Raw genomic sequence first — 26,906 nt, forward strand, 5'->3', positions numbered from 1 at the left:
ATAAATGGCAAGGTTTTTTTTAAAGATTTTTTTAAAAAAAAACACACAAGGTATCTTTTAACACAAAACTTCCCTCTGTCCTTCTGTGAAGTCATTGAAAGGATACCTGTGCTCTATTTAATTAATATGAAACAGCATTGTTTATAATTTTGATAAATCTTAAATTAGCCTGGGAACTTTATGCACACTGAGCAGCAGACCATAATTATAACCATATTTGAGGTGGTATTGTATGAACTAACTCTGAAAGATATATATATTAATTGTATGCGCTGTCAATAAGATGTATTAAAAAAACTTAATATATTAATTGTTGAATGTGGAACTGTCCACCAATGTTAAAGAATATCAATGATTTGCCTTTTTCATAAGTTTATTGCAGCCAAAACTGCAAATATGATAAATGAAGTCATGAAAAGATTGCTAAGTTGTGCAGTTCATGTTCTGAGGTTTGTCATGTTTACATTGAATTTTGTCATTTTTATAAGTGGCCTAGTCTTGTGAATAGAGAAAATGAAAAAAAATTTTGACGTATTGTGAATATGCTTTGAGTTTTTACAAATGAGACTAATTTTTTTTTTGTATTATACCAGTAGTCTTTGTGATGTTTTGAAAGTAGGTTCTAAGAAATTGTTTCGTTATTTAAAGCATCATTCATCTATAAGTTAACTAATGTAATTGCTCCTTTTATCTCCTTTTTGTATGTTCCTGGTACTGCTGGACTGCCTGCCAAACTTCCTGACACCAACATGGGAATGTCGCCAATCAATTGATAAAATTGCCATCTTTTGGTTGGTTCCTACAATGGAATGTGTTATGGACATTCTAAAACAAAAAATAAAAATTACAATCCAAATGGACACTAGCGCAATGATAGATTTCCTCAAGCAGCTCCTAGTCAAATAGGCTCTCCTCCTATGGTCAATAGGGGAAACTTGAGCGGAACCCCTGCACCTGAGGCTGCTCCTCAACAACCCATGGCAGGTGTGGGTGCTGTGAGTGCTGCACCTGGTGGTTTTGGCAGAGGAAATCAAGTTGGTAACTTTGATGGAGCCAATAAACGCCGCAGATATTAGACATTTTGAACTGTAACAAACATCATTCCTTTCTGTGACAGTTTAAGATATATGGATATCTGGTGATTTAAAACTATCAGTTGAGTTTTATCTGCTGTTATCTGACTTTTTTAATGTGATGTAGATCTTTGGATTTTGTTTTCTTATATAAAAAAATTTTGTTTGAATCTTTATACTGAAGTTAAAATGCTTCAGGCTTTATCTCATAGAACAACAAACGCATAAAACATCATTGTTTAGCAAGTTGGGCTTGCACTTTGTGTCTGTAGTATAATACATATTTTAAAATGTGACCATGCTGTAAAATCCATGAAATGATAAATAAAACAAATAAACTATTTTCTTTTGTTAAAGTAATTGAACACTAACTTGTACTAAGCAATGCACAATGTATAATGTGCATGATTTTAAAATTGATGCAATTTGTCTTTTTCTTAGTTCTTAGTATTTATGGAGTACAGATTATTCCATCCCATGATTTGTATTGTTTCACAGATCATTTTTCAAGATCAAGTTGCAAATGACAATGTGCTATCCATCTTAATTTGTAATTGCTTGGGAACAATTTGAAAAATAATTTCCTGATTTCTCTAACACCCCTGCCTGCCTTTTCTCTCTTCCCACCCTACCCAACCCAAATAATTAGACTATCTTGGAAAATCTGGTCTAGTTGAGTTTGCTATTTTTGTTAAAGGTCACTACTTTGAAACTTTGTGCAGTGCTGGCTATGTTGAAATAACACTGCAGATGATTTCAAAATAGGTTAGCAACATCCAATTTTAAAAAAATGGTTGCAAAAGCATTTTTTTCATTTGAGGTTTTTGCAACCCTAAACTCCTGACTTTGTAAGGCAAAAATGTACTTCTGAGGAATTTGAAGAATTGAGCCATGTTGTCAATTTACTATCCAAGACATAAGCTTATTTAAATTATTCACTTTAAATGGATGAATTGTTTAATTTGACATTTTCAGCATATTCATAAACGGAGGCCCAGTTTTAGTTTAAAAATGATTGCTGAAATATGAGGCTTCAATTGTAAAAGTTTCTTCGAGCTATTTAATCTTGTAGTTGTGTAGTTTAAAAAGGTTATTTAAAATACTACTTTGGCGTAGGATTATCATTGTTACATTTTATGAATTGATTTTTTTTGTATCTGATTAGTGTTAATCAGTAATTTGATGGTTACGTGTAGCAAAGTGGGACTTTTACATTTTCTTCTAAATATATTTTGGGTCAAACCTAAACAATCACTAATTTTGTTGAAATTGAGCTGTGTTGATAGTCAATAGATAATCAGCTTTTGATTCCCTGTAAGAGCTCTGCAGTGAAAAATAACTTTTTTGCCTCTTGATAGCTTCCCCCTACATTTTCCACAGTGTCTGGATGACAAAGTGAAATAGTTTTGTGATGAACTGCGTGTTAGCTGTTCTGATTCTTCTATCATCATACATTTGTAACTTCGATAGAGCTTCACTATTTTAGGTTAGAAAAGACCCTTTAATGATGGGGGAGAACAATCTAAAGTCTATTGAGGTCACCTCAATCAGTAAATGTTGCTTTTCCCTGAGCTGAGCTGTCAAAGGAAAAGGACAAAAGAAAAACTAGAATATCCCTCCCCAATTCCCAAAGTCTCTGTAGCAAACTCCTAGAGACTATTATGGTTTCTGCACATTTGATTGTTGCTGACAGATAACTTGTATGATAATTAGAAATATCCACCCTTTTGAAATTTGATTTGAATGACTCTGGGATTCTTTACTTGCCAGCTATGTTAGCAATCTATTCTGACATTTGATTAGAACCTTAAGTTCTCTCCATCTACCATTATCAGTTTAAAATAATCTAATTTAAAACTGAGTCATAACCTTTTTTTTTCTCAGCACTTCTCAGAGCAAGTAACCCCTTCTATGTATTATTTATACACTGAAGGTTTATTGGTGTGCCTGCTTTTTTGCTGCACCACCTTAACTTTGGTATTCCTCAAAGTTCAGAGGCACAACTGAAAGCAATACTACGTGTAAGTGTATTTTTATTTGCTGCTGTGGCAAGGCTGCCATGCACAGTCCATCCATTTTGCAGAATGCATTTAAGAGTCATATTGGCAAGATTATAAATAATGCTCAATTTCATTGACATCCTTTTTATCCTAAATTTAATTATTTGAATTGAAGTGCCCCACTTGTTTGATGGAATTCAAACTTCTGTCTCAGTTTGGTGGACCCTGCCTCTGGACATGAGACTGGACATGGACTGCAGGCTACTTCATCTTTGTGACACTATTGTCTTTTCATGATGAAGTACAATTGTTCATTTTTTTTTGTTTGTATTCCAGAACTACTGAACAGTGTGACTATCTCGCATTTTGTACCTTTCATAAATAATTAAGGTACTTCCCCCATTTTATGTCTTTCGTTTTTATTGGGTCCCTATCCTTGAGCAAATATGGTTAAAACCAATAGGTAGAGAAATGTACATTTGATCTAGACTGAAAAGCTACAGAACGAAGATGTTTGGCCCATTGTGTCTATCGGCTAAGTACCCAATTACTTCCCCCGAAGAAAAAATCTTTCCAAGTATTTATCCAATTCACTTTACAAATTATTACTGAATATAATTTTATCACCATTTTAGATGACTTGTGCATTGCATTGTATCTTGAAATTCAAAAAAACAAGGTTTCCAGCATCTGCAGTAAAAACAGAAAAGGGTGGAGGTACTTAGCAGCTTAGCCCACATCTAAGGGAAGAGAAAGTTAATATTTTAGGTTGAAGACCCTTCAGAATTGGGAAGGAAGCAAAAGAAGTTTAAGGTGCAGGGAGATTAGGAGAGGGGACTGTCTCTGAAAGGATAAAATTGTGGTGACCATGGGGATAAGCTGTAAACAAGGTTATCTGGTCAATGAGTGAACAGGAACAGAGACTGAGAGCATAGACAAAAATAATGTAAGACTTGCAAAATGCAGAGCAGGAAGGCATGACCACCACTTAAATTGTATCTTGTTGGATTTAATTATAAAATATCCTGATCTCACCACCTTTGGTTTTGCTGTGATAAGTCGGGATCACCTGGTTACTTGTTCTTCCAGCCAAAGCTTTTCCTTACCAAGCATAACAGATCCTTTTGGTTTTTTAATGCCTCCAGTTAATTCATGTGAAAGGTCATAAACAGCCAAAGCTCAGTTAGATAATTTGCCATCAATTTCAATCTTTGACAATTAGGTGAAGATGTAAGTAAGCTTTTTATCCAGTGATTTTTATTTTTTTTTGCAGTCACTATCTCTATAATGCTTTACTGAATATTCTTTTGAAAGTCATAGTATATAGTATTGGATTATCCGGTTATTCTGTATATTTCAAAGAACTTTGGTTCTGCCTTTTTAGTCAATGTCATATCATTCAAAGTATTCCACATAATGGTTGAATATTCAAAGTATGTAATTGTGTGGCATTCCATATATTTTCCAACTATTTAGTGATTAAATCAAACTCAAACTTACACTATGGCAGTAAGTTTTTCTTTCTTAAGTAATTGGATCATATGAGCTAAGCTTTAATCTATAAGAGTCAGTCTGCACCTCTCAGCTCCTGAATGTATGAACTAGTGATATGTGAATCATCTTCCCCATTTCCCTGAGTACTTTTGTGGTAAATGAGATTTGTAATTTGATTAATCTTAGCATAAGCCATTACTGCAATTATTTGAATGAATTCTAGCCACACCACTTGTGTTTTTTTAAATAAATAAATAATGGAGTGGAGCACCTCCTGAAGGGTTGGTGGTACTTCCAACTCAACTGCAAGATGTGCCCTTGCCCTCTTCTCCCCCCCCCCCCCCCCCCCCCCCCCCCACAATCCCATATGATGTTAGCAATTGTAAAGGTGGCTTCAGTTATTCTTTATATTTTTTTTACATTTGTCATTTTTCTTGCCAATTAAATGCACTTCACTAAAGTGTATATCAGTAAATCAGACATATTTCACTAAAATATTCAGTGGTGACAACTGTGATATATTTCACTTGTGTTTAAAAGTGAAATCTTAAGGTGCAAATGCAAATTTGATGGGAAGCTATGGGGCCAAAATTTGCGGATTTTTTATTTTAATGGATCTTCCCCTTGGGTCACTGTATTCCCTGGTCAATTCATGATTCATGAAATGGTATTAAAAGTGTATAGTTTCATTTATAGTAAAAAAAAATGTCAATTGATTGTTTTCAATCTAATTGTTTTTGTAAATTAGTAGCATCTTGTACATGTAAGTTTCATACTTGAGTGCTTGTGAATGCCTAGTATCTTGCAAGTTGCTGGTTTTGAACATTGTTGTTGCATTGAGGAAATTAAAGTTACACATCTATGGTTTGACTTTTTTAAATGTAATTTTTCATAAGTAATTGCTTAAAATCTTACAGCAGACTTGGACAATTTTATTCATTGAGCAAATTAAATAAAATGTTCTTTTTCAAAAATGACTTTACCAATTTAAGATTGTATGCTGGAATATACTTGTAAATTATTGATAAAGCTTATTCAGTAATTGCACAACAGATATTGCATAAATCTCACTTTAAAAAAAAGTTATGTACTTTAATGTTCCATGTACTTCAACTTTGATACCTTGTTATGGATTACCTTGTTATGGAACTCAATATTTCAGCTGAGATAAATGTGCAGTAACTTTAATTTGTATCCCGATTACTTAAAAAATTTATGTTAAATGAATTACTTTGTTTTTCAGAATTCTTGTGCATTTAAAGTGAAATGTTTGACCCAAGTAATGGTGTAGACACCTGTAAATGATTTGATGCAAAGCACTCCTATAAATTCTGTTTCTACTTTAGAATTAATAGGTCTCCAATGGTTAGAGTATTTGCATGCATGTCTTTTAAGAGATCACGACCAAATCTCCTTTTCTCATTTTTATCTGAAACAATTTTTTTTGTCCTGCAGTCAGAGCCCAAAAGTCCATGAATCTGTAAACTTGTAAAAAGAGACAATGCTTTTAACACTTGTCTGATTTTAAAGTGCTCCTTTCTGCAGTTAGGTGGGCAAAGAATTCATGTTCTGCGGCTGACAAATACTTGAGCCATTGGAATCCCTGCACGTTATTAAAATTTGTACCGAACTGGTGAATAAATCCTAGTTAGCTATGTTAACTAACAACAACATGAATCAATTCTGGTTAATAGGTTTCCTGTTCTTTCTCAATTTCCTCCTCTTTACCCTTCATTCTTAATGGGAGTAATTTCTTACTGGACTTTGTTCCATTAAATTGGTCACTTTATCAAAATATCAGTTTGACTATTTTTAGCTTTTTAGTGGGGCCAGAAGACATTACTTTGGAGTCCTATGTTGTGCTTTCACATCAGATGATAGGAATATAACCATGTTCACAAGTGACATGATCGCAAGAATGAATGACTTTCTCCCTTATTGCTATTACTTTAATACACCAGAAAGTAACAAAGTGAGTGTTACAATTTATTTTAAACAGAAAATCAATGGCCTTTTAGCTAGTTTGTATTTTTTTTTTAGTTTTACTACTTTAATGCTTAAAAATGATGTCCAGTTGTCTCCATGTATTTCCTGTTAAATGCCTAATTTGGGTGGAATTAACTGTTAAGTTTGTTCTCTTTGGCAGCAACCACATATTTCATGCCTCTCCGGTTAAGTTTCATTGAAAGATAGTTGATCTTTTGCCAGTGGTTGCCAATCTCCTCTTGCTTGCTGTGGGATTTCCTTGATGCTCAGTAATACCGTACTGGTTTGCAGATTTTGACAACTGAATGTCCTAGCTACTTAAAAACTCTCACATTAAGAATACGAATGAATCGTATATTTCCATCACACTTCCTGCTAAGATCCATTTTCCGTTGAGATGTTATGGAAATGTCTAGGTAGATATTGTGTACTTGATGTTATACATTGTATTTTAGTGTTTGGAAGTATCATTGTCTGTTAGAACTGTGCCAAAAGGATTTTCTTTCACTTAGTTTTTTTGCTAATTGTATTCACTACTTGTGCAGTGCAATTTCTCTCCCATTTCATTTTTGTGAGCTGAGTAAATGCAGAGGATCAAACTTGAAGCATTGCTAATTGTGATTTGTTCGTCTTTATCAGCTAAGTCACCTAGTCAAGCTAAAACATTGACAATTTGATGAGTCAAAAGAGTCTGTGCTTGCCCTCTCCTCCGTGCAGGCATTTGAAGTCTTTAACGTGCTGTATCAGTTACAGCATGTGAAAAGATCACTGCCACTCCGTTGCATCAGTAAGTTTACATCTCCAGTTCTTTCCTTGGTTATTTTAGATAAAGGCATTTTGGATTTCTGGAGTAATGCTAAATTACCTCTGCTTCCTCCAATATGGATTTGTACTTGTAGATAGAGTTCAAGATGAGATTGCATCATTCTGGAAGAATTTATAATTTGAGTTTGAGCAGAAATTCCTCAATTTACTTGCCCAATCATATGGGCAGCACACTGCTGTAGCTAGTAAAACTGCTGCTGCAAAGTTCCAACAACCTATATTTGGTGCTGTGGTCCAATCCTGATCTTTGGTGCTGTCTTTTGTAGAGTTTGCATGTTCTTCCTGTGACCATATTGATTTCTGTGGGTACTCCAGTTTCCTCCCAATGATGTGAGGGTTGGTAGATTAATTGGCTGCTGTAAATTGCCCCCTCGTGTAGATGGGTGGTAGAATCTGGGAAAATTGATGGAAATAGGGGGAGAAGAGGTTACAGGGAAAATTAGCTGTGGTTTTCATATTCCATATGCTAGCTCAAGCATAGACTTGATGGGTTGAATTGTGGACTTTTATATTGCGTGGGATAATGGGCAGATATTTAGGAAAATTGCCTAAATGTAAATTGGTAACTTGGTTTATTATTGTCACGTACTGAGGTACAGTGGAAAGACTTGTCTTGCATACTGTTCATACAGATCAATTCATTACACAGGGCACTGAGGTAGTAAAAGGTAAAACAATAACAATGCAGAATAAAGTGTTACAGTTGCAGAGAAAGTGCAGTGCAGGTAGACAACGAGGTAGATTGTGAGGTCAAAAGTCCACCTTACAGTCGATGAGTTCTAGCTTTATATTTGCTCTCTGCACTTACTTTTAAAAGTCGCACTGATTTCTGTCCCTTGCCTTCCCTTCCCCCCCCTCAACCTATAATATTGAGCTCAAAATTTTCAATCTGTGAGTACATGCCTTCTGGTCCTGTAAACCATCTGGAATGTTAGAGGTAGAAGGATCTTTTGTGATGGGAAGGTAAAGACCAGAACTAGGATTCTGACTTTCTGATCAATATTGGGAGCACTGTTGCGCCTTTTAGTAGTGTTGATCAGAGGTGGTATCCATACAAGGTGATGATCAGAATCAGATTTATTTTCACCGACCTATGACATGAAATTGTTGTTATGCAGCAGCAGTACAGTACAAAGACATAAAAATCTGTAAATTACAAACAGTGCAAAAACAAAAGAATTGATAAGGTAGTGTTCATGATAGTTCAGAAATCTGATGGCAGAAGGGAAGAAGCTATTCCTGAATCGTTGAGTGTGGGTCTTCAGGCTCCTGTACCACCACCTTGATGGTAGTTGCAAGAAGAGGGCATGTCGCGGATGGTGAGGGTCCTTAATGATAGATGCTCTCTTGAGGCACTGCCTCTTGAAGATGTCCCCTGGTGGGGAGGGTTGTGCCCATGATGGAGCTGATTGAGTCTATAATCCTCTGCAGCTTGTGATCCTGTGCATTGGAGGATCCATGCCAGGCTGTGATGCAGCCAGTCAAGATGCTCTCCACCATACATCTATAGAAATTTGTAAGAGTCTTTGGTGACATACCAAATTCCCTCAAAGTCTTAACGAAGTAGAGCTCCTGGCGTGCTGCCTTCATGATTGCATCAATGTGTTGGGTCCAGGATAGATCCTCCAAGATGTTGACGCCCAGGAACTTGTAGCTGCTCACTCTTTCCACCCCAACCCATCAATGAGGACTGGTGTGTGTTCTCTTGACTTCCCCTTCCTGAAGTCCATAATTAGTTCCTTGGTGTTGTTGACATTGAATGCAAGGTTGCTGCAACACCACTCAACCAGCCAATCTATCTCACTCCTGTAAGCCTCCTCATCGCCATCTGAGATTCTACTAACAACTGTGGTGTCATCTGCAAATTTATAGATGGTGTTTGAGCTGTGCTTAGCCACACAGTCATGAGTATAGAGAGAGTAGAGCAGTGGGCTAAGCACGCATTCTTGAGGTGTGCCTGTGTTGATAGTTGAAGCCAAAATTACATCAATGAGGATTTCAGAGAGAGTTCTGTGATGATAGAAATTTTTTCTTAGTTGCTTCAGGAACAACTTTAAGTTGATTCTTTTGTTGGTGTTGCAATGAAGTTATAAAACTGAGATTCAAAGGTTGAAGATGTGTGTGGGTTGAGAGCATGTGTTTCAGGATTTGAGACTTGGAAGGTTGCAAGTGGGGTGGAGTAGTTCACTTTAGCTTTTGTTAAAAGGGTACAAGGAAGCATTTTGAAAAAGGATGAGACTAATTGCTGAGCAAAGGACTCTTATCGTGAGAGGCAAAAGGAAATTGGATGGTTTAACGGTTTTGTATATACTGGATCAAACAAACTTGAGTTGTGGGCAAAATGAAATTGAGTTTGCACAGGAAGATGGAAGAGAAAGAAATGTGATTTGTGAACTTGGGTTGAGATGTATTGTATAGTCGGGGACCTGATTGGGAACAGTGGCAGCTCAGTGAGTGACCTTAACCTTGGCTGACAAAGGTTCATGAGAGGAAATGTTTTGATTAGCAAATGGGGCTGTTTTGAGTTGATTATCAACTGCAAGGTTTATGCAAGTGGAAGGCAGTTTCAAAGTACATTTATAAATTATTTGGAAAAAATTTTGCAATGGCAGGTGTTTAAGAAAGGAAATTTAAGCAAGGAACAAGGTAAAATCCAGGGAAATATAGACTGGTGAGTCTCATGTCAGTTGTAGGGAAATTGCTGGAGCAAATTCTTAGAGGATATACAAGCATCTGGAATCCAATGGCTTGATTAGGGAAAGCCAGCATGGCTTTGTGCCGGGCAAGTTGTGTCTCACTAACCTGGTTGAGTTTTTTGACAAGGTGACGAGAGAGATTGATGAAGGTAGAGCTGTGGATGCCATCTATATGAACTTCAGTAAGGCATTCGACAAGGTCCTATGTAATAGGTTAATCAAGAAAGTTCGGATGCATGGGGTCAGTGGAGAATTGGCTATGTGGATCCAGAACTGGCTTGGCCATGGAAGACAGAGGGTAGTGGTTGAAGGAACTTATTCGGGCTGGAGGCCTGTGAGTAGCAGTGTTCTGCAGGGATCTGTACTGGGACCTCTGCTGTTTGTGATGTACATAAATGACCTGGATGAGTATGTTGATGGATGTGTTAGTAAATTTGCAGACGATACCAAGATTGGTGGAGTTGTAAATAGCATAGAAGACTGGCGATGGATACAGCATGATGTAGATCAGTTGCAGATGTAGGCAGAGAAATGGCAGATGGAGTTTAACCCAGATAAATGTGAGGTGTTGCATCTTGGTTGAACTAATGTCAAGAGGCAGTACACTCTTCAGGGCAAGACCCTTAACAGTGTTGAAGAGCAGGGAGACATTGGGGTGAAGTCCATGACTCATTGAAAGTGGCTACAAAGGTGGATAGGGTGGTTAAGAAGGCTTATGGAATGCTTGCTTTCATTAATCGAGGTATTGAGTGTAGGAGTCAAGAAGTTATGATGCATCTCTATTGAACTCTGGTTAGGCCGCATTTAGAGTATTGCATGCATTTCTGGTCACCTCACTATAGGAAGGATGTCGAGGCTTTAGAGAGGGTGCAGAGGAGGTTTACTAGGATGCTGCCTTGAATAGAGGGCATGTGCTATCAGGAGAGGCTGGACAAACCTGGGCTCTTTCTGGAGCGGTGGAGGCTGAGGGGTGATCTGTTGGAAGTGTATAAAATTGAGGGGTACAGGTAGGGTGGACAAGCAATATCTTTTTCCCATTATTGAGCGATCCAATACTAGAGAGCATGCATTTAAGGTGAGGAGGTAAGTTCAGAACAGACTGAGGGGTATGTTTTTTTTACTGAGTGGTGAATGCCTGGAATGCGTTGCCTGGTAGGGTGGTGGAGGCAAATTCATTGGGTGCTTTTAAGAGGGGCTTGGATGGGCACATGAATGAGAGGAACATGGGCATTCTGTAGACAGGAGGGATTAGTTGTGTTGGCACAACATTGTGGGCTGAAGAGCCTGTTCTGTGCTGTACTGTTCTATGTAAATTGGATGTGGGTGGGGAAGTGGGTAACACAGTAAACGATTATGCATGACCTAATCTGATGACATTGACAATGGACAGATTTCAGATGACAATGGTGTATCTGAATGTGGTCAAAGGAATTTGTGATTAGAGATTTGGATGGTGTACTTAAAATGGGCTAAAGTGAGGTAATAGATTATAATTGGAATCACTTGAGGCCAAGGAATTGTTCAGTGCAGAAGCTGATGGCGGATATCTTGGGCAGAAACTGGCGAATTTGGGACCAGTTGAGAATAAGAATTGAAGGGTAGAATGGCAAAATGAGAAAGTACAAGAAAATTCAGAGTAGGAAACCACATCAAGGTAGTCAAGGAAGCAGGAAATGGGACAAATAGTAGTTTGGCACACGTGTAGTAGAGGGCATTTTGGTGAGTGGGTGGGGAATAGTGATGCTGCTCTTACTGATGCAAATATTACTGAACTGACAGGATGTTTTAAATCAACTAAATCTATTATTTTTCTTTGTGGATACCATCATAAAAGCATCAGTATGGGTTGCAGGCTTATACATCCTTGGCAGTTGAATTATGAACTTGGGTTTAATGTGCCAATTTGGATCAAGTTAAGGAACTTGAACTGAGGCAGAAATTTCTGCAAATTGGCTTGTTCTGGTAAGACGTTGACCTGTTTAATTTCGTAAGGCTTTTTATATACCATTCTAGTTATTTTTGGGCTTAGTCATTTTCTGCAGAATTGCCCAAGGTGTATTTTGAGCATCACAAGGGACTGTGGAAATCTTTGTTAATAAAGGGGAGTAGTTGTCTATAAATAATATTTCTCAGCCCAAGAACAATTTACGTGTGATTTACATTTTCCACCTGAGCTTAAGCTTGATCAAAAGTTTTGTCTGAACCAGTAAACGTCAGTAACATGGAAAACAGCTAGCTGGTTTCTGTGTCAAATAATAGGATATACACACCTTGGCAATTTTGTAATTCGAGTCATGCTATTGAATGGCACATGTTGCTTATGACGTAATATTTTTTCAGTTGAGGCATCATGGGACTTTTACCTCTAATATTTTATAGGTAAAGGGGTAGCCATTGTGTCTGAAATTGAATAGGTGGTGTAGATGTGAAGACATATATTTCTGATACTTATATGACATGGAAACGGGCCTTTTGGTCCACTGAATTAGTGCTGACTATCATGCACCCACCTGTGCTATCCCATTTCATTCTCCCCACATTCCAATTGGCTTCCCTTAGTTTCTATCACTTGCCTACACACTAGGGGCAATGTGCAGTGACTAGTTAACACACCAACCTGTACATCTTTGGGATATAGGAGAAAACTGGAACACCCATAGGAAAACCATGCAGTCACAGGAAAACCACGCAGTCACAGGAAGAACGTGCAAACCACACAGCACCTGAGGTCAGGATTGATCCTACGTTGCTGGAGCTCTGAGGCAGCATCCGTTGTGCCACTGCCAGCCCTATAGAGGAAGTACTTCACTTCAGGTTTCTATCAGTTTGAATATTCTTTCCCTTTGCTTCACACATCCTAAATGTCAGTAGTTCAGGGTTGAGATACCATGATATTCATTTGGCCAGAGATCCTCGCAGTGATTCTCTGAATGTTTTAATCCTGCTGTATAAAATGTTTTGACCTTCTAAAATCCGTTGTTATCCTGTAACTCTTTTCCTGGGTTACATTCTCTTGGTCCACATGACAATAAGTTTTTTTTTGCCTTACCTGCCTCCTTGAACTCCGCCATTATCTTAAAGAATTCTTAAACCCTGCACTTGCAAGCCTCCACCATGTTCCAACCTCCCTTTCTTCATATCCTTGAAAATTTGTAGCTTCTCATCTACATCTTCTAGAGACTCCATATTTGATTTCTTCCAATTGGGTTTCCACCCCAGCCATTTTATTGAAACAACTTCTTATAAAAGTCATTGATGACAAACTGTGCAGTGACAATGAGGGCTTTGATGCATTTGACCACAAAATGCTTCTCTAACACCTCTACGTTTATCTAAATGGGTTGGGCTGCACTTGTGTGGGTTCATTGTTGCATATCCTTTCATAGCAAGAGAATTGTCTGCAATGGTATCTCTTCTCAGTACTTCACTATTACCTTTTTAGTGTTTGTCAAGGATGCATCTTCAGTTCATTTGTTTATCTACATCTTATCTGACGGAAAGTGTATGCTGATGACATCCTGCTGTGCCATTTTCTCTCTGTAGTCATATTGTTTTTTGACGTCCAGTTCTGGCTGAGCAGAAGCTATTCCTGGCTTAAGTCCCCAATTGTCTTTGTTTCCACCACAAACTTCATTCTGTGATTGTTGAGCACATCCTGGTCCCTGATGGCACTTTTGAAGCTGAACAGGATATTTGCACCATGCAATCAAGTTTAATCCTGAGGCGAATTTTGAACTCCACATCAGAGACATCACTAGCACTACCCACTTCCATCATTGTCTGATTCCTCCCCTGCTTCAGCTCATCTGGTGCCAAACCCCGATCCTTGCTTGTCTATTCCTACAGACTTGAGGTCATTGAAAACTCTATCTTGGTTGTAATTCAGCCACATTCCAGTTCCTGGGACATTTTGGGACATCACAAGTCTGGTGGCTTGGTCTCAAATTCTGTTTGATAATGCTGTAAGGTACCTCGGGATATTTTGCTACCTTAAAGATGGTGCAATAATTGTGGTGGTTTGATTATTCCCTTTCCTCCAAATTAATTGAAAACTAGTGAAGTTGAGGATATGAAGGGTAGGTATCTGTCTAATCTGCTTATCCCCTCCCAGTATATATGTGCTCTATGAAACATGAACCAGTGAAATTGCAGTACTTTCAAACTGGCTCCTTGATGGGATCTGCAGGGCTACACATCACTGGGAGCCAGACTTCTAATATAACTTCAGATAATTATTTGACTAATTGAAATAGTAGTAGGCTGTAGCCCTATATATTGCACGGGTTTGATCTGATTTAAAATACTCTAGTTCACAGTTGTTGTACGGTAAGCCTTGGCTTTGCTTCATCAGTAAGTTTGGATACATGGCATATTTCCTTACAGGGATGGTGGGGAAGAAAAAAAAGTTTTGCATTCCATATTGATCCCATTGGTGCATTTCTTGTAACTTATTTTCATAGAATCATAGAACAGTACAGGACAATACAGGCCCTTTGGCGCACAATGTTGTGCTGACCTTTAAACCTCGCCCCTTCCTCCCACATATCCCTCAATTTTAAATTCCTCCATATGCTTATCTGGTAATCTCTTGAATTTGACCTATGTACCTGCCTCCTCCACCACCCCAGGCAGCGTGTTCCATGCCCCAACCACTCTCTGGGTAAAAAAAACCTTGCTCTGCTATCGCCCTTGAACTTCCCACCCATTACTTTAAAGCCATGCCCTCTTGTATTGAGCATTGGCGCCCTGGGAAAGAGGTACTGGCTGTCTACTCTATCTATTCCTCTTAATGTTTTGTATACCTCTATCACATCTCCTCTCATCCTCCTCCTCTCCAAATAGTAAAGCCCTAGCTCCCTTAGTCTCTCCTCATAGTGCATACTCTCTAAACCAGGCAGCATCCTGGTAAATCTCCTGTACACCCTTTCCAATGCTTCCACATCCTTCCTATAATGAGGTGATCAGAACTGGACACAGTACTCTAAGTATGGTCTAACCAGAGTTTTGTAGAGCTGCATCATTACCTTGTTGATTAGTGGTGCATTATTTTTGAATGAATTAACTGCATGGCTAATAAACATGAATGATGCCTCTCTCCTAGCCAGAACATTTATTTAGTTTTTGAAATTAGTTGAACACTGTTTAGTGTATATTTGTGTGTTTATCTCATGGTACAGGAGGGAGCAAGCAGAATTATTGGGGTGGGCCTGCTGATGGAAGATTTGAATGGATGGATCTGTCACTAGGGCGTGGGATTCTCCCCCTTCTGCTCCAGGTGATTCTAAAAGCCAAGACCATTACAATTAGAGAGAATAGCCAGAGAAAAGGGGGAGATACTGTTGTCCTTTTCAGTAAAATTTCTACAGTATTCTTGTACATAATTAGGCTCAAAGAATTCTTTACCAACTTGCATTAAAGTTTTTGTTCAGAGTGTGGGGGTATCCGTTAGTGGAACTGACTGTCCTGTAAAGTATGATTTTTGTGCATATCAGGCAATTAGTTGACAATTTATTTGTTATGATCAACTGGGGGGGGGATTGGTACTGCTCAAGAAATGAACAGCAGCCCCTACATCCAGAAGGAGTTAACTGCTCAAATTTCACAAGGAATCTTGATTTCTGTATCTGTGTCTCGTTTCATGCCTTTTAAACAATAGCTTACCTTATATGTCACAGTTTTGATGGGGAGCCAGCTACCCATTTCTGACCATGTGGGTTTTACTGGAAACTTTCCATTTGAAGAAAAAAGTACATTGAGCACAAGAATTTCATATTTGTCTCAAAATGCTGCCTGACCTAAGCTGTTTCAACTTTTAAATCTTCCAATAACTACAAACAGAAATGCATTGTATCTATTTTGAAAGTCATCTGTATAATTAGAATTCTATTTATTAAAATTGGTCTAAAGAATAAGGCATGGCACCTGGACCTGTGTTGAACTGTCAAAGTTTGGGTTGAAATTCCCCTTACTTTGGGCCTCAATCATGCAGTACAGAATTTTTTTTTATTAAAATTCTTTAGGTCCTTAACAGCTGAAAATCACGGACAAGGACCTAATCTGTAGAAACCTGTCAACAATAAATAATTACGTAATCACTATTTCAAAATATTTTACCCTCCATTTTGTTATTTGCCCTTCACATATAGACTTTATTTTAATGTAATAAACTGTAATGAACCATTATTTTCCAGTTCAGACTCAGTCCTTCATATTGCTGTTTGATTCGTGTCTAGTCCTTTATAGCTGGATTTTTGACTTGCAGCAAGTCCTCCCATCAACTACTTTAAATGGTGAATTTTTTTTCACAATGATAGAATACCTCATTTGTACAACTTTAAAACTTGGTAATGTAGGAAATCTGTGATGTTTCCATAATGGTACTAATTATTATCATGAAAAGAATAAAATTTTCAACAATATACATATAAACTTGATTAGATGGTTGTGGAGAACAAAGCTTTTACAGTGTCCAGGCAGTGCATATTGTGTTTAAAATACCTGCAAATAAAATATGAAATTGTTAGTCAAATTTTTTAAATGACCTGTGCTCCACCAGTTTTCCTTTTATTTTCATTCTTATCTATTTTAAAATGTGCACAAAATAAATATGAAAAACAGTTGCTGTTGACAGCTTTACCAGCTCTTGTTCACCTAAATCTACCTGGTCATCTCATTTGGAAATGCTCAGTGAAAGATTGTTCTTTGAATTGATTTGCTCAAGTAGAAATGCAATATTTCAAGGTTTTCAGGGGATTTAGTTCTTTAACAGATTTTAAACATGTTCTTTAACAGATGACTTTTAAAATTGTTATTCAAGATGGGGGAAGAAAGTGATTTTAACTATGTGTACCACGCCAGACTCTGAACCATATATATATATATTTATTTATTTGCCTTTTGTATATTTTAGTTGGAACTCCTGGGTGTTAAAAATTTGGCAAAGCTAATGGGGCACAATAACACTTTTAAGCACTCCCCTGTAGGACAAATACTCACTCGGAAAGCCAATCTACTGGATTCTGGATGAAATGGAGAGAATGTGAGTGGACTGTGGAAGAGGATATGGTTAACAGCATTCATGGTGGAGCATGCTGAGCGAACTTCCAAGTTGAAAGACTGTCTTGTTCATTAGGCTGCATATTGGTATACTAGTGATGGGCAGGACTGGAGTCTAGCTGTTCACTCATTTGCTTATTTCAGCAAGTTTTAACTATTCAGTTTCTTTGTCAATAAAGTAAAGCATTTCCAAAAAATTGGGATAAATTACAAGTCAGATTTTTTTTTCCCCCACTAATTCATCCCCATAATGACACCTGTACAGCACTTATCCTCTGGAAAGGAATAACTTCTAATGACTTTCGAGATCTGATTGGATGGTTATGATAGTGGCCTTTGGAGGAATTCAAATTCTTTGAAAGAGAGTTGTAAAATTGATCTTAATAAATCTGATAATTTATGGCTGGTAGGAGGTAAATTATGAAATTTGCCACGACGTCACAAGTTTTAATGGAACTGCTATCCATTCCTGGTATAGCATACTTATTTTGATCCTTTTGTTGTTGACTGTGCCATTTGAAGTTGTCCTCTAGGTCAAATGCAGCATTATCCATATCCTAAAAAAAAATTCCATGGAAAATACACTACCTCTACTACTTTAAATTGATTGGCAACATAAAAATATCTTTTGGTTATTGTATACATTAAATATTCTATACTTTTTAAAAAAAAAATTGTTTTAAAAGTTAGATGAGTATCTTTTTATTAATTGCATATTTCATTAATTTGCATGATGAAACTAGAGCAAATGTTTTCAAATTTGATTAACAATCATGAAATATAAAATGCATCATTTGGGATTAAATTGAGTCAACATTTAGATGCTGGAATTTTTTTTTAATTATTAGTTTTATAAAAACAAAGTAAATAACTTTGTACAATTGAGTTTTTTGCATTTCAATTCACAATATTAGATCAAATATTCCAATATTTTCCTTGGAAAGTACATTTAAATAGGGTTTATAACTAACATCTTACTAGTTGTTTAAGAAATCTTAAACCTTTACCACTTTTGAGTATAATTTATAAACGTGTATACTTCAGAAGATTCAGCATACATCTATGGTCACGGAGCTGTTTAATGTTGAATTTTCATTTTTCATTTCTGGTATATTGCTTTGTCAATGGATTAATGACATCAACCGTATTCACACCTATGTATTGTCATTTGTGCTCTATAATGACAACTTTTTTTTTGGGGTAACCAATTTAAATTGGTTTGGAAAATACCATAGATGCAATTTATATGGAATCTTGACGCCTTGTGCTGCCCAGCAATATTATTAAGGAATGTGACGTCTGTACCATAAACCATTGTGATTCTGTATTTGAGGTAATTTTAAGAATGGAATAAATCAAAGTAATGGGTAACTAAAGACTTAGAGGGGCTTCTCTGATTTGCTAATGGGCTGTAGTCCAAAGTTTCTGCTGACTGGAGAAGAGAGAAGTCTTATCAGTGCTCTCTTTACAGGCAATCTGGATATGTTCATTCCAACATTTAGTGGACTGTTCATTGAGATAAATTATTTTGCCATTATGTTTTAAAATAACATTTCACCTGGGTTTTTGATGTTGTTAGTTCTTTAGTTCCCTTCCCCATAATTTTTCCTCTTATCTTCTCTGCTGAAGCTGGCACTTGTATAACTATTTTCCCTGGAAGCTGTTATCCACTGACTACTTTTTAATCTGTAATTTAACTTGCTCCATGTCCCTATAGTCTCCAACCTCAATTCCCCTACCCTGCACTGCCCATTTCTACCTCCTACCCAAGATCCACAAACCTAACTGTCCCAGTAGGCCCATTGTTTCTGCCTGCTTCTGCCCCACTGAACTAGTCTTCATATCTTGACTCCATTTTGTTCCCCCTTGGTCCAGTCCTTTCCCACCTACGTCTGTGACACTTCACAAGCCCTCCATCACTTCAACTTTCAGTTCCACGGCCCTGACTGCCTCATTTTCACTGTGGACGTAGAGTCCCCGTACACTTCCATCCCCCATCAGGAAGGCCTTAAGGCTTTCTGCTTTCTTGACAACAGACCCAACCAGTTCCCCCTCCACCACCACCACCCTCCTCCGTATGGCCGAACTGGTACTCACTCTCAACAACTTGTCTTTCGGCTCTTCCCACTTTCTCCAAACCAATGGTGTAGCCATCGGCCTCAGCTATGCCTTTCCATCGGCTACATGGAACAGTGCATGTTCCAAGTCTACACTGGTAATGCTCCCCAACTCTTTCTTTAGTAAATTGATGACTGCATTGGGGCTGCTTCCTGCACTCGTGCTGAGCTCATCAATTTCATCAACTTTGCCTCCAACTTCCACCCTGCCCTCAAATTTACTTGGTCTATCTCCGACACCTCTTTCCCTTTTCTGGATCCCTTTCTCCCCATCTCTGGAGATAGACTAGACTAACCACAAACATCGTTTACAAACCCACTGACTCCTACAATTACCTTGACTACACCTCTTTCCACCCTGTCACTTGCAAGGATGCTATCCCCTTCTCCCAGTTCCTCTGCCACACCTGTTCCCGTGTTGAGGCTTTCCATTTCAGGGCATCGGATGTCCTCTTTGTTTCCAGTAAATGGAGATTCCCTTCCACCACCATCAATGCAGCCTTCACCCGCATCTCCTCCATTTCCCATATGTCTGGCCTCGCCCCATCTCTCCCCCCCGACGTAACAGGGACAGGGTTCCCCTTGTCCTCTCCTACTGCCCCATGAGCCTCCACATCCAACAGATCATTCTCCGCAACTTCTGCCACCTCCAACGGGATCCCACCGCCAGGCACATCTTCCCCGCCCCCTCTCTGCTTTCTGCAGGGATCCCTTTCTCTGTGACTGCATTGTCCACTCATCCCTCTCCACTGATGACCCTCCTGGCACTTATCCCTGCAACCATACAAAGTGCTACACCTGTCCCTACACTTCCTCCCTCACCACCATTCAGGGCCCTAGACAGTCCTTCCAGGTGAGGCAGCGCTTCACCTGTGAATCTGAGGGTGTCATTTATTGCATCTGGTGCTCCTGGTGGGGCATCCTGTATATTGGGGAGGCCTGACGCAAATTGGGTGACTGCTTCATCGAGCACGTTTGCTCTGTCCACCACAAAAGCAAGGATCTCCCAGCCACTTCAATTCCACATCCCACTTCCATACTGACATGTCTATCCATGACCCCTTCTACTTGCCACGTTGAGGCCAGACACAGGTTGGAGGAACAACACCTCATTACTCCTTGGTAGTCTCCAACCTGACGGCCTCAACATCAATTTCTCTGACTTATGGTAATTCCTCCCCTCTTCCCCACCCCCTTTTTCTTTCTTTCTCCCCCCCGCCCCTCCTCTTTCCCCTCCCGCACCCTCATGACCTGCCCATCTATTCCCCACCTCCCCTTTATTCCACGGTCTACTGTTCTCTCCTGTCAGATTCCTCCTTCAACTCTTTGCCTCTTCTACCTATCACCTCTCAGCTTCTTGCATCACTCCCTTTCATTCCCCCTTTCATTCCCCCTTTCCCCTATCACCTGTGCCAGCCTGTGCTTCTACCCTGACCACCTTATTCTGGCTTCTGCCCTCTTCCAGTCCTGATGAAGGATCTCAACCCAAAACATCAACTGTTTATTTCCCTCCATAGATGCTGCCTGACCTGCTGAGTTCCTCCAGCATTTTGGGTGTGTGTGTGTGTTACTCCATGTTTTATTTGTTTTGTTTTATGCCTGTTTATCTGTGTTTACTTGGATCCTTACAAAACTTCAGTTTTGTAGTTTTTTTCAAGTCCTTCTGGAACTTCATTTGCCCCTTTCCCCATTTCCCTAATTTCATTCCTATACAAAAATCATCCATCCATCTGTGCTTCATTTCTGGCCTCATTTTTCCCTTCGAATTTAATCGCTGCACAGTTGGCAGCTGTACTTTCAAAGTAATGTTAGTATGGAGTAGGTACTGAAGAAATTAAGGGACAAAAAGCTGAACAATGTTCTGGTGTAGATGGCTTGCATTCTAGGGTTCTAAAAGGGGTAGTTTCAAAAATGCGAATGATCAGTGATCTTTCAGAATTCTCTAGGTTCCAAAATGATCCCTTCTATATTGGGAGATTTCAAAAAAAAGTACAATCAAGAAAGACAGTGAGGAAAATATGAAAAATATAGACCTGTTAGGTTTGCATCAGTTGGGGAAAATTCTACTGCCCACAGTAGTAATGTGGAACTTGGTTTTGTGAAAGTAAAGTTGGGTTTGACAGATTGAGATGCATTGAGGATGCAGCGAGAAGGTTGTATAAGGGGGATACCAGTGAATATAGTAAATCTGGATTTTCAAAAAGCAGTGGATAAGGTGCTTCACAAAACAGTTATTAACTTAGGTCACTGGATTGAATGTAATTATACCACCAGAGGATTGGCTATTAGATTGGAGAGTGCCAGAAGTTAAGTGCGACGAGAATTGCTGTTGAATGCTCAATTATTTGCAGTCAATATCAATGACTTGGAAGAAAGGACAAGGTTTCTGATTCAAAGCTTGATGAGAAAATGAGTTGAGAATGACCTGGTGAGTATTAACTGAGCAAAAGTTGGCAGCTGGAATATGATATTGCAAAATATGAAGTGGTTTATTTAAAGCAAAGGGTAGATTTCTTTAAAATGGGAAGAATGAGTAAATACTGGTGTTTGTAGGAATCAGAATGATATTTACACTAAATGCAGGGCAAAAAGGGAAGGTAAAGCAAACAGGAGGGCAAATGGAACATTATCTTATTTCATGAAGGTTGGAGTGTAACAGTAAGGAAGTTTAGCTGTAATTTGGCCAGTTAGGACTGAGAAGGGGAGAAATGTCTTTATTTGTGGAATCTTGAAATTCTTTACCTCAAATGACTCTGGGTGTTTACCCACTGAGTATATTTAAATTGAGACTGATAGACTTATGGACAGTGATTCTGGGTATCAGTTGGGGAAAAAAAACCCTGGAGGTAAGAAGATCAGCTATGCATTAAATGCTAGAGTCTAAGAGATCCAAATGAGTTGCTTAGGAGGTGGATTTTAAATAAGTCACTGAATATTGAAAACTTTTATTTGAATTCCACAATTCTAGTTTCAAGAAAATCACACATACACAAGATAATAGGTGCAGGCCACCTGGCCCTTCAAGCTTGCCCTGCCATTTACTGTGATTGTGGCTGATCTACCCCATGCCTCAACTCGATGTCAGGTTAGCAAATGAATTGACGGAGAACTTGATTTCAAAAGGTTTTCGACTCCCTTGTTCCACCCACCTACTCTAATCTCCAATCTGTAAACTTTCCAGATATATTTTCCTGAATTTCCATGCTTTTGAACATCCTTGTTTTAATTGATCTTACCATGGATGGTGTTTGTTCAGTTGCCAAATATCATAGTTCTGGAATTCTATAAACCTCCTCCTTTGCTTTTTCTACTTAAAACTCACTTCTTTGACTGTCATTTTGATTATAGACCTGTTTTATTCAGTATTTTTGTATGATTCTCTGCAACCTGGCACCTTATTCTTACATTTAAAGGTATAAAATTGCAAATTTTGTTGTTGTGAACAACATGAGGCTGACAATTAGATTCTCATGTATATGTTATCATTGTACTTCTAAATGGTGGGGTTCATTGCTTTAGGAGCTATTGTTGGATCTTTTGTTGGGGGCGGAGAAGGAACTTTAGTAGAAATAACTTTTAAGTGTTCATTTCCCTGTACATGAATCGTTAAAGAGAACATGCAGTTACAGCAAGCAATTAAGCAAATTATATGTTTGCCTTTATTGCAAGAGCTTTTGAGTACAAAAATAAACATGTCTTACTGGAATTGCATGGAATGCTGGTGAAATCTCACCTGGAATATTATGTACAGGTCTGGTCTCACTACCCAGGGAAGGATATACTTGCAATAGAAGGAGTACAGCAAAGTTTCACCATATTGATGCCTGGGGTGGGGAAATTGTCCAAGAAGAATAGATTAAGCAGTATGGCCCTATACTCTTGAGAATGGAACAATGAGAGATGATTTCATCGAAACCTACATAGTTCTTGCAGGGTTGTTCTAGAGTTGGTTTCCAATTGCAAGGGTGTCCAGAACCAGGAATCAGTCTTGAAGTAAGGAGTTGGCATTCAGGACAGAAATGAAACTTGTTTTTGTCCAGAGGATAGTGAATCTTTGGAATTTTCTAATCCAGGGCAATGGGGGCTCAGTCACTGAGTATGTTCCAGAAAGCTTGATTTTTTTTTTAGATATTAAGGGAATGAAAGAATTTGGGGTTAATATAGGAATGTAGCACTGAGGTACACGATTAGCCATGATAAAATGGAATGGCAGTGCAAGTACAAGGGATGTCTCAAGTTGATGCATCTGCACACATGCAGGCAAGTGGAGAGCTTCATCACATGTCTGATTTCTGCCTCGTGTATCTGAAGTCTTGTGGAAAATTAGGAAATATCATCCCTCACAGAAATTCCATACCACCTTTTGATGGCAGTTACGTGTTTGGTCCCACTGAGCATCAGTGGTGACTTTGCCAGATGCTGAGAGTTTAGCAAAAACGCTGGATAGTTCCTGTGACATTAAAGTTATTTGACCATTGTCCAGGTTTTGCTGCTTGTGCTCATGAAGTGCTTCTTTATCTAAGGCAGTTATCCTTAACATTGTGCTTAGACTAATCATCAACAAACAATTATGATCAAGTGAAGTATGAAACAATGAGAGGATGGTGACTGAGCAATATTTCCAGTGATCCTTGGACTGAGCTGATCAGGTACAACAACTATATATATATATATATATCATCTTTTCAGTATCCCATCATGCTGGACACAGATTTTACCACTAATCATTTTCTTTCCACTAAGATCTGTTAGTGCTGGACTTGATCAAATATGTCCTTTCCATCAAGCCAGTGACATGACCTTGCCTCTGGAAATTGGTTTTTGCCCATATTTGGGCTAGGGCTGTAATGTTGTGAGGAACTGTTATTTGGGTGAAACCCAACATGTATGGTTTATTAGTATGGAAGTATTATTTGAGCTGAATGGATGACAAATCAATGATGAAGCATGAAACTGGGTTAAGAATGACAATATTGTTCCATGCGGAATTGTTTTGGGACAGTTGTTCAGAATTTCCATAAATGATTGACTTAATTATTCTGAATGTGCTAACCACACAATCCTATGGCAGCCCACAGTAGCTCACGAGTGGTCAGTTTTCAGTTGTAAAGTAACTCAACTTAAGTGGTATTTGACTGATGGTAACCTTTTGTGAATGCTGAAATTAGTTGTTGAGAAGGATAATTCTATTGATGCTTTCATGGAAGAGCATATTAGTGTTAGCACTATGTTAGCAGATATGGAAGAACATATTAGCATAAGGCCTATTGTACCTCATGAGTTCCCACTAACTGCTGCACATTCAGTCACATAACTATGATGGGATATTGTTTGGTGGGTGGTATATTGAAATGTGCTTGTTGGTAGACAAGTTCTCCATTTATTTGTATATTCCCTTTGCTACTACTTCCAAGTGGTATTCAGTAGATAATTTATTAACCAAGGGAAGGAACTGTATGGTAATAGGCAGTATTCCACTATGCCAATGGGACAGGACATGAATGTGGTGTTTGAGGCCAAGATTGGATCAACCCCGATCCTGTTTATTGACAGAGTGGATTTGAGGGACGGGCTGGCCTGCTCCTGTTTCAAATGTTCTAATAATAATCACAGAATTTGAGAGGATAGAAATTAGCTGTGTTCTCTATATTTACCTCTCTTGGGATTGTGCCTTTATTTAACCTGTGGGCACTAGGTTTGGCATCAACCTTCATGCATTTGAAACTGACTGGTTTGGCTATGTTGTTATCATATGATTAATAAGTGCCAGTTCAGCTGAGGGTCATTAAACTGGGATGCTGTGCTAGAACTACTTAGAGCAGTAGTTAAACCACTAAGTATTGTCAGAATTCAGGAAAGATGAGTTTACACTGCAGAGGATGTTGCCAGGACTAGAAATTTTTGAAGTAAGATCAGATAGTTTGGGTGTATTTTGAGGAGAGAGGTACATAAAATTTGAGGGGCTTAGATGGTGTAAGTAGAAATGATTTTATTTCCCAGTAACAGAGGAGTCAAAAACCAGGGAGCATTAATTCCAAATAATTTGTGGAAGGATTAGAGGAGAGATGAGGAAAATTTTCACTGAGGATGTTAGGGGTCATTGCAAGAAAGGATAATAGAGGCAGAACCCTCAATTTACTTTACATTTTAATGTCCACTTGAAGAGCCTTAACTTACAGATAACAGGCCCTGTGTTGGAATTTGGGATTTGGCTGGGTAGGCCTTTTTAACTGGCAAGAAAGCAATGGGTCAAATGGCATCCTGTGTTGTAAAGTTTGATTTCTGGATGGTTGATGTGGAACATTTTCTCACTTCTGCCACCAAGTGCCTATATCTAGGCACTGCATGTCAAACTGCTGCATCCTGTTGTAGAGTAAACGGCCAAAGACACAAAACTAATTTGCTTCCTGACTGGTCGGAAATCCTAATTATTTGGCATCAGGCTCACGAGGTGATGTTGGCCATTCTCCCTTTCTCACTCATCGGGCCCCTGGTTGTCATGTTTCCCTTAAACTTGCCTGATTCACTGGAAAATTCACTATAATACTGTGTAAATATTTTTAAAAAGTGATTTAAAAGTGTGTAACATCCAGTAGTCCTGAAAATTGGCCAGTCTTGTGGTAATGAAGTCCCATGTGTGCTGGATTATTAGTGTTTTACTGTGTAATATTGAAACTCCAAAAGAATATCCTGTATTTTCATTTATTCTATCATGTGGCTTAAATGTTCATTATTAATGTCAAATAAAAGCCATCTTCAGAAAGTGAAAAGCGAGCAACTGTAAATGTTGAAAATCTGAAATAAAAACAAGGTGCTGGAAATACTTATCTGGTCTTTAAAGAAGGGTTGTTGCCCCTAAATAGTAATAGTTTTCTATAAGCACTGTCTGAATTATTAAGTATTTCCAGCACTTTCTATTTTGATTGTAAGATAATCTTCTGATGTGGATCCATGCTTAACAGAATCTGGTTTAAAATCATTTATTGTCTTTTTGTTCTCAGTTTGAGTTGGTTGAAACATGAGTTACAAAAGTGAAAGGATAATTTGATAACACTAGCTGGTCAATAGACTGTTTAAATCTGGCACAAATTTCTTTACCCTTCAATCCTGAATGTGTTGTCTCAGTGGGTCTCCAACCTAAGTCATAGAATTAAGGGGAAATACCTTGCTTACAAAATGAATTCTGAAGAGTGTCCTAGAAAAACCAGTGTAAATTTGTGTACTTTTATCTGTCGCACATCGACTCCATTTTGTTTAAAAGGAGTGACATTGGATGAATGAATTACAAAAATCTACCAGAAGTATGATAGTCTTGTATACAGATAAAGAACTGTTGGTATGTTCACAGGTGTATGTATTTTTAAATAAACAACCAACTATTAAACCTTGCACAGAAATTACAGCATGGATCAGCATTTTGGACTAATTATATCATGTTGTGGTTACCCTTCACTCTAAGCATTGGTCTGAATTTGATCTGCCAGTCCTCTGGCCCTTCTTTCCTGCCGGCACTCAATTTTAAATTTTCATCTATTCCATACTTTGAGTACCAATTATAGTTTCACTATTCTCGGATGTTGCAAAATAATTTTCATTTCTTTGTTTTAAATCTCTTGCATTAATCTTGTATTGTTTTTAATCTACTTTGACTGATCACTA

At 38.3% G+C, this 26,906-nt stretch overlaps 1 protein-coding gene across 4 annotated transcripts in view; it reads left to right on the top strand.

The window, feature by feature from the left end:
- LOC127575698 (paraspeckle component 1-like) overlaps nt 1-26,906 on the top strand; it is a 103,351-nt gene that overhangs the window by 54,727 nt on the left and 21,718 nt on the right. The window contains exon 9 of one of the 4 annotated variants that reach the window (XM_052025655.1): nt 867-4,871. The exons of 2 other annotated variants lie outside the window; for them this stretch is intronic. In XM_052025655.1, the coding sequence (XP_051881615.1) occupies nt 867-1,076 (210 nt within the window). In that variant the 3' untranslated portion in view covers nt 1,077-4,871. Of the gene's footprint in view, nt 1-866; nt 4,872-26,906 lie in introns of those variants that run through there. One more of the 4 variants, XM_052025656.1, reaches the window with a different exon arrangement.

This window comes from Pristis pectinata, chromosome 11 (assembly GCF_009764475.1).
Source record: "Pristis pectinata isolate sPriPec2 chromosome 11, sPriPec2.1.pri, whole genome shotgun sequence".
In the NCBI taxonomy this organism is placed as follows: domain Eukaryota; kingdom Metazoa; phylum Chordata; class Chondrichthyes; order Rhinopristiformes; family Pristidae; genus Pristis; species Pristis pectinata.